Source organism: Crinia signifera, chromosome 4 (assembly GCF_055691185.1).
Source record: "Crinia signifera chromosome 4, ASM5569118v1, whole genome shotgun sequence".
Classification (NCBI taxonomy): domain Eukaryota; kingdom Metazoa; phylum Chordata; class Amphibia; order Anura; family Myobatrachidae; genus Crinia; species Crinia signifera.
In genome coordinates this window covers 323,547,338-323,555,993 of record NC_139220.1, presented here as the reverse complement: position 1 = coordinate 323,555,993, position 8,656 = coordinate 323,547,338, and the positions used below count along the sequence as shown (strand labels likewise).

The following is an 8,656-nucleotide window of genomic DNA, read 5'->3' as shown; positions in this document are numbered from 1 at the left end:
GGCACCCTAGGGTACCTTGGATTGGTGGTCCAGGACCACCTCACGTTATGTCAAGTCAATTTGCCATATGTTGGCTGCCAATATTGTCCCTCACAACATAATTAAAGTTAAAACACAATTCAGCTAATAACTATACAGGTACAATATGGAATCCCAAGGAAAGGGGGGGGGGGGGGTGAAGGAGTTAGCAGGTATACCTACTAGTGAACATTTGTCTTTGCTAAATGAGAAGACCAAAGATGGGTTACTGCAGCTTTTTATTTCTGTACGGCTTCTTGTTGAGAGAACCTCCCCAGGACACATTGTCCAACCATCACAAGACCAATAATGACAGCAGCCAGACTGGCGGACACAATGCCCACCAGCACCCACAATTCTAGAGGCCTGGACTCCTCTGTGATTCTGGAAGACTGGATGAGGCCGGCATCAGGGGCTGGGTTAGACTCCATTCCGATGACCAAAAGAGGCCCAAGTGTGGCCAGGCCATGTTCCTCTGGGTGAGGACCTGAAGGAGGTAGAGGATAGACTTTAATACAAGCAATATACCTCACAAGAGTTTTGACCGGTACTGTCAGCCGGGGTGACAAAATCTGGTAACCAGGCATGGTTAGCAGACTAAACTTTTGGGAACATGGCCTATACCTGCATTGGGAATAATGCCATCAAGTATCACCATATGGCCTCTATGGAATTAGTGGCCATCTAACATGCATTAGATACTTGCTAGAGATATGGCTTCAGCAGGAGGACCTGGGTGGCATGTGGAGGCTTTGCATGAGCCAGCACCTTCAGTCGAGGGTCAATCTTAAGTATCTTGCTCACAATAGGACTATAGTTTACATTAAGTATGTTCAGTAGTTAGGCATGGCTATAAAACATAAGGAACTTACCAACTTCTCTCTTCCACATTTTTCTTGGGCCTATCCTCCTACTCTGGCCAGCCGGAGCAGCACAGTTCCCAGTGGCACAACATTGGCAGATACCACTGGATCCCTCCACAGCAGACCAGCTGAGAATAATGGAGAAGTCACAGGAGTCTTAGACAATTAAATTTTGCAGGTTTTACACCAGGCATGTCCAAACTATAGCCCTCCAGCTGTTGTGACGCTACACATCCCAGCATGCCTTGCCATAGATTTGGCAAAACTATGGCAAGGCATGCTGGGATGTGTAGCGTCACAACAGCTGGAGGGCCATAGTTTGGACATGCCCGGTTTACAAAGATCGTATCTCACCTGCTAGAGGCTTTGCTGTAGGAACAGGCTTTGTTCAAGGGGTCTGGGGCCTGAGAGGTTACAGTTGCTCTCAGGTAACAGGTGATATAGATCTAGGAAAGACCACACAGTTTCAGGTTAGACAGCATGGAGCTTACGCTAGTGAGCTGTCTGCTATTTTTCTGCATAAGTATATTAACAATTCCAGGAACAAGAACTTCAGATTATTAAGTCAGGAGATATTTTGCGGAGGAAGAGCAGAGAAAGATGTCAAATCCAGTAGACTGGAGGAGTCCTCACCAGAGACACGTCTATTCCAGTGAACCGGAAAGCATCAACCGTGAACTGGAGCTGGTTTTGCTGGGGCCTTGGAGATATGAAGGCAGAAGAGGAATCTTCTAGCTTACCATCCACCAGGCACCTATAGAACACATTGGTTATACCCAGAAGGTGGGACCATCAGATCAGCCAGAACAGTGTCCCATATAACATACCCATTGTTGGTAATGATGGCATAATTAGGGGTGGACTGGACATCAGGAGACAGAGTGGCCACACAGCTATCCACAAAAAGCATCATAGGGACGTGGTTCTGAATGTCCACAGAGGCCTCTATGTAGAGTATGTCCCCCAGCTGGAAGATGGTGGAAGGCCTGGGAGTGCTCCAGTCAGCTGTAAGGGGAACCACAGGATTAGAAGAGACCAGACCTTGGACCATCACACCCCCACCTCACTTACTAGTCATCAGCTGCAGGGAGAAGGACAACCTCTCTTCTGAAGACACAGTGGTGCTGAACGGAAACCATGTTGGCTCGATGGCCTCACTGCTCACATTGCCAAATCTACATTGAGAGAAAATCCAAGTAGTAGTCTTATTCAGTACATGCTAAGGGGTAAATTTATTAAGATGAGAGTCCTATTGAAGATGGAAGGTTGCCCATACCAGCAGTCAAACTCCAATCTTAGTAAATTTATTCCCAAGTGACACAAGTCAAGTAGTGGTCCACAAGTGGATTTTAGGGTTTGGCAAATCAAGACAATGAGTTCTAGAGTCCAGCTTCCCCATCCACATAAATTAAGCATGAGGCCTACCAATTTATTCCCCCAGCAGGCCCTTCATGATCCAGTCCCACACTGGTCTGGGGCATCTACAGTATAAGGGCAATCTAGTGCAATGGACCACTGAAGACAGGGAAAAGCAATTTACCTGGCTACAACTAACGGATGAAGATAAGTAAATACAGTACATCATAACCAAGAAAACGGTTCAAGACTACAGCAAGTTACTGCTGGAATCAATTTGGGCTTCGCAAGCTGGTGGTCTTCATGCACCTTACTCAAGTCATACAACTGATATACAGCATCTTTAGCCATAAGGTTTGCAAAGACTGGAGATAATTTTAAGACAGTAGGTCATTACCAGGGATGATGTATGTAGAGCCCTATATTTGTTAATAAGAATATTCAGAGTCCACTACACTGGTTCGGGTTGGGATCATTTGGTCTACGGCATTATGGTCAACAGTCATTAGGTTGACATTGGAAAAGGGAAAAAAGTAATTAGTTAGACATGGGGGTTTTCACTGTTTTTTTACCTGATTGTCAGTTGACACGGACACAGTTTAAAGTGCACCGCTGTGAGTCGGGCATGGTGCCTCGCTACGCTCGGCACACTATTTTATTCTCCCGCCACGCCCTAGTGGATGGTAGGGCATGAAATACCACCTGTCGGCACAAAAAAAAAAAAACAGCGAAAAACTCCATGTCGACCTAATGACCTGTCGACCTAATGACCACATCCCCACTGATTCTGAGGCTGGCTTAATTAAAGCCTGCATTTCACCTGTTTTTAGTCAGCATCAGAACCTGTGTAAATCATTTTGGTTATTGGGATATATGGTTATTGGGATATTTTGGAAGACTACATGAGATACTATGGGCACTAATGCCCATCTATGGCCAGTTATTGCTCTACAATGTCACTGTCCTGTATCTGAAATATAAAATCCAATATTCTCCAACCCATAATATAGATGTCAACGTTGGACAGCCCCCACTTCCACCAGATATGCAGGCCATCACTACTGGTGGGCAAGGCCTGATTATGCCTTGGGGTTCCCAACACCAGCCAGAACGGACCAGCGCGCACTCAACCTACTATTAACGAGTGGAGATCACTCAGGCCCGTCTTGAAAGCTGGACAAACAACCCTTTCCATGCCAGTCTGGGCAGCTATTCTGCTCAAGAGGTCACCACCTGCTAGACTCATTCAATGCCTGCCCCTGTGGCTTCCCACCTGGCGGGGTGTCTGGTAAATCTCCATCACTCCCAGGGTCTGCAGTTACCTGGACAGCACCGAGCATCAAGCTCCTAAGCCCCAAGGACAGATAGCTGTACATTATGGAGACCATCAATGGTGGCTCCAACCCAGTTCAAAATACAGATAGGGGAGCCACACCATCATCACCAGACAAGACTTATGAGTGCGTCCCCTATGTGAGTTTGACGGCGCTACAGCCCCACCTCCGGATCTCGTCACATTAAAGCTCAATGCCAATCAGAGTAGAGTGCCATGCAAGTGGCAAATCTGTTTCAGCATCGAGATAACACACAACTGGGTGTAGGTAGAACTCTATGGGGGTGTGGCCAAGTTCAGTTGTTGCGTGGAGCAGGTGGATGGCTTTAGCCAGGGAATACTCCCATCACGTGTTCCATCTCAGTTTGGAACAGCTGGCATTTACTCACCGGGGGTAGTAGCACTGGATGGGAACAACAGCAGGGTTGGCCCTTACGATGGTAGCACTTATGGAATCTGGACTGTAGACCAGGTTGGTGGTGTAGATGAGCCATTGTGAAGTCACCTGAAGAAGAAAGCATAGGTGACAAGTGTTGAGACGTCTCTCCCTAGTCCAGGCACAATGCCCTCTTCTCCAGTGCTGTATATTATGCCAACCTTTGTGGGTGGAAGGACAGGGGGGGGAATGCCAAATTACTAGTCTCAGGTGATCATAGAGAGGCAGTGTGCCCATGCCCTGCCCATCTCTTCCAGGGTATCACCAGAGGCAGCACCGCCAACAGGAGAGTGCTGTGGGTACAGCTGTCCTGGGCCTCTGGAAGGGCCCTGGCAGCTCATTTTGCCCACCACAACCCCATCTGCTGTGCTGCCTGCTTCTTCAACGCAGGACGCCGGCGGCCAATTAAAATGCTGCACCGGCTTTTGAGCCAATCAGAGCTTGTGTACCATTAGCCAATCAGAGCGGCTGCCATTACACAAGCGCTGCATTGCATTTTAAATGGGTGCCAGCATCCTGCATTGAAGAAGCCCGTGCTTAGGGACCTGCAGCAGGAGTCGGGCGGTAAGGTAAGTCCTGGCCCCAAAATTCCTAGTGGCAGCCCTGATTGGCTCCTATCTATGCTAGCACCAGAAACTCTAGATTGCTGCAGATAACTAGAGGACTGGATTCCAGGCAATTTCAGTGGGTGTGTATTATGGTCGACATGCGTTAAGGTTGACATTGAGAAATGAAAAAAATTTTTTAACCGGAATGTCAACATAAACACTAAAACTTAGCACTGCGTCCACTTGCCATGCTTTGGCACGGTGCCTGGCTACGCTCGGCACACTTTTATTCCAGGGTTGCCGACTTTAAAAAAATCCTCTCCGGGAGAAGCCCGGAGAGGAATCTTGCATTACGAGTTTTGGGGGCGGGGCTTAACTGTGACATCATTAAGCCCCGCCCCATTACAGCAAATAGCAGAACTAACTGATATCCATGGAGGGGGCGGGGCTAAAACGTCACGATTGTGCCGGTTTAGCTCCGCCCCCTTTCCTGAGACCCGCGGATTGCGGCATATAAATGCCGCGATCGGGGGGCTCAGTGGGGGTCCCCCTGATTCCGGGAGGGTTGCCCACCCTTCCGGGGGCCGGGAGGAAGGACCCAATTTTCGGGAGACTCCCGCAAATTCCGGGAGGGTTGGCAACCCTGTTTTATTCTCCCACCACGCCCTAGTGGATGGTAGGGCATGAAATACAACCTGTCGGCACATGTCGGCTCGAAAACCACATGTCAACCCAATGACCCTGTCGACAGTCCTGCATATTGACCTAATGGTGTTAACACATCATGCTGGTCACCCAATGACCGTATCCCGCTGGTCACCCAATGACCGTATCCCATTTCAGTTACTTTATACCTAGCTGCCCGTGTTTAGCAGATCATAAGATAAGTTATGCCACTTTCAGGTGCCAGCCTTGGTCTCTGCCACCCGAGCTACAGTACAGCTTTCCCCTAATCCAGCAGTTTACAGAAGGGGGGACTATTTTCTTAGCATGGGAGAGAGATAAAGTATCAGTCCTACTTCAACACAGTGTACCGGCTCCTAGCGGTCATGTTACAGGCTATCTCTCTCCCCAGCTTAGTAAATAGACCCCTCAGTCCTTCAAGCATACCTCCCAACTTTGGCACTTCAGCAGGCGGGACGAAATTTTTGGGGGTGTGGCCTAATTTGGGGCATAGCCTATACTCGCGGCTCTTCCGCGAGGCCACGCCCCCATTTTGCCGCTATGGGCCTCGCCATGACCCCAGCCCCCTGGCTGTGGGAATAGACACTGCGCATGCGCACAGCGTTTATTCCCCGCTGCTTAGCAGCTGACAGGGGGGACTCCCAACAGCCCCCCCCCACACCGCGGGACACTGCCGCCCGCGGGTGGGACAGCAGGACAGGCCCTGACAATCGGGACTGTCCCGATAAAATCGGGACTGTTGGGAGGTATGCTTCAAGGCACATGAACAGTCCAGGTTGTAAGACTTTCCATGCTTAAGTTCAGATAGATAAAGTAATTGCTCAAACTTATTTAACCATCTGAGCATATGGGCATATTTAAGAGCTGGACTGGTACAGAGCCCTGTGACGGAGCTAAGGCTTGGAGATAAAGTGTAAAGAGTAATTTGTCAGACAGCCTGGAACTCTCTCTCCAACGTCCAGAACAAAGGAGAAGTCGCATAGTGTACGGGGCCTATAGACCCAAGCTTTGTGCAGACAGATTTGGAGAAGCAGCCTCTACGGCAGAGACTCGGGTGCAGCTCAGGAACACCCCCCTACAGCAGACACAGAACCCTCCTGAGATAGATCCCAGACAAACGTACCTGTAAGCTGCTCCCACAGTCCTGCATGGCATGGTCATACACCCCCCCCTACAGCAGACCAGTACACAGATCCCTCCTGAGATAGATCCATACTTGCCTACTTTTGAAAACTAGTTTCAGGGAGATTATAGTTGGTAGTAGAATTTTGCACAGTGCCCCATTGAGGGGGCATGTCATGCTCCACCCAAAGGGCGTGGCTAGTTCTATATATGGAGAGATTGTGAACGTGGCACCTACGCCACAAGCGTGGCTTACTGCTATATCTGAGAGGAATCTTCTAAAATGACTTGTATCCAAATGTAGATGAGCCCCAGAGCAGTTAGTAAGAGCTACTATAATTGGTAAAGTGCTGGGAAATGGCACAAATGACTTAATGTAACTGTCTCACATTCCTTTTTCCCCCCAAAAAATGTTAGTGTGATGTGGGCTAGGTGATATGAGGGAGATTGCTAGACTAATGAGGGAGAGGGGGAGATTGCTGCTATGTCCGGGAGTCTCCTGCAGAATGCAGGAGGGTCGGCAACTATGGATAGATCCCAGGCCCCAGACACACATACCTGTAAGCTGCTCCCACAGTCCTGCATGGCATGGCCATACACCCCCCCCCCCCCCCCCCCCCCTACAGCAGACCAGTACACAGATCCCTCCTGAGACAGATCCCAGGCCCCAGACACACATACCTGTAAGCTGCTCCCACAGTCCTGCACAGCGTTGTCAAACACCACCATGGCCTCGGTGCTCTGAGGGCCAGGCTGACAAGATCCAAGGCTCAGCTCCGCATCAGTCACCAGATTCCCATTGCCATAGAAGTCTCTGTTCACGACCACCACCATCATGTCCTCGCCACACTGCGTACTGATGGGAGAGCTCTGGCCAGAACCCCCATCACTCCTGACCAGGGACCCCATCCGTGACATGGACTGAGAAGCCCATCTGGGAGACCCTGGGAGAACAGCCTTCACCAGAGACCCTCTAGCAGGACCCCTCATAGAGGACTGGTGCCACCACCAACTGTTTGACTGTCGCCCAACCAAGACCCGCTCGCTGGCACTGGCCAATCCTGAGCCATAAACCAGGGCCCACAGCAGCAGCCAACTCCACCTCATCCACAGCCCCATTCTGTCTGCACAAGGCCAGGAGAGCAGGGATCAGCCCTATATACCCCTCCCCCAGCTGCTAATACCCCACCTAGGGCAGGTAATCAGCACATTCCTTTCTGCTCAAACACAGGTGATCATTTAGAACAGTGGTCCTCAACCTTGGTCCTCAAGTACCCCCAGCAGTGCATGTTTTCTAGATCTCCACATAGAATCACAGGTGAAGTAATTAGCTCCACCATTGATCTTTTAAAATGTGTCAGTGAGTAATGAGTGCACCTGTCGGGTGACCTGAAAAACATGAACTGTTGGGGGGGACTTTAGGCCGAGGTTGAGGACCCCTGGTTTAGAGGACTGTTTCTCTCTGCTAATACAATAGGGTATACCAGTGGTTCCCAACCCTGGTCCTCAAGTACCCCCAACAGTGCACGTTTTCCAGGTCACCCAGCAGGTGCACTCATTATTCAGACACATTTTAAAAGATCCACAGGTGGAGCTAATTATGGCACTTGTGATTCTGTGAGGAGACCTGGAAAACATACACTGCTGGGGGTACTTGAGGACCAGGGTTGGGAACCACTGGGGTATACCATCATCTATAGTTACATGACTGTACATAAAGGGGCTCTCCACTCCGCCACTTGTGTCCCAACAAGCCATGTTTTATGGATTTCTTTTAGTCATACACATGTCAGTTAATCTATTTTGCTGGGTCAGTAATTATATCAAGTGTTTCCACAGACATAAATCCTGAAAACACGACCTGTCAGAGATACCTGCATTAGATTACCATTTATTTAAGGCGGTGGGTCTCAGACTTGTCCCTCAAGGATCCCCAACTGTGCAGGTTTTAGGGAGCACAGACGGTGTAATTAATGTGATTGGGGTACTAATTAGGGGTGTGGATTATTATATAGACAGGCAGTGACGTATTTATAATGGTACAATGTGTGCGGAGCATACGGGCCCCTGAGTCCCAGGGGGGCCCACACCATGCACATTGTACCCATTTTAAATTAAGGCAGCAGCGCTGCAGGAATCAACGAAAAATGCACTCGGCAGCCATATTTTTGGAGTTCTGCGCATGCGCAGTAGAGTCTGAGCCATCTAGTGTGCTGTGCAGTGTGTAACATGGCGATGGCCGGGAGAGAGGAGGGGACCGAACGGAGGAGGCCGTACACAGGCCTCCTCTTCTGGG

General features: G+C 49.6%; 1 protein-coding gene across 2 annotated transcripts; it reads right to left on the bottom strand.

Moving 5' to 3' along the window:
• Nucleotides 1-242: 242 nt before the first annotated feature.
• On the bottom strand, nt 243-7,503 carry LOC146075964 (zona pellucida sperm-binding protein 3-like). Of its 2 annotated transcripts, none has more exons than XM_083185700.1 (8): nt 7,042-7,503; nt 3,960-4,075; nt 1,953-2,056; nt 1,709-1,886; nt 1,515-1,635; nt 1,236-1,327; nt 891-1,009; nt 243-505 (listed from the first exon to the last, which is right to left on the bottom strand). In XM_083185700.1, exons 1-8 carry the CDS (start codon nt 7,477-7,479, stop codon nt 258-260), a joined length of 1,416 nt encoding a protein of 471 aa, XP_083041826.1. In that variant the 5' UTR covers nt 7,480-7,503; the 3' UTR covers nt 243-257. The 2 variants fall into 2 exon arrangements, with proteins under 2 accessions (XP_083041826.1, XP_083041827.1); XM_083185701.1 differs by lacking the exon at nt 7,042-7,503 and adding an exon at nt 6,362-6,420.
• Between the last annotated feature and the right edge of the window lie 1,153 nt (nt 7,504-8,656).

Excerpts from the sequence above, each read along its gene's own strand:
- LOC146075964 (XM_083185700.1), bottom strand. The coding sequence starts at position 7,479 with ATGGGGCTGTGGATGAGGTGGAGTTGGCTGCTGCTGTGGGCCCTGGTT. Across the intron at positions 1,636-1,708 it reads GCCATCATTACCAACAATGG|GTGCCTGGTGGATGGTAAGC; the intron begins GTATGTTATATG and ends TGTGTTCTATAG. Across the intron at positions 506-890 it reads AATGTGGAAGAGAGAAGTTG|GTCCTCACCCAGAGGAACAT; the intron begins GTAAGTTCCTTA and ends TACCTCCTTCAG.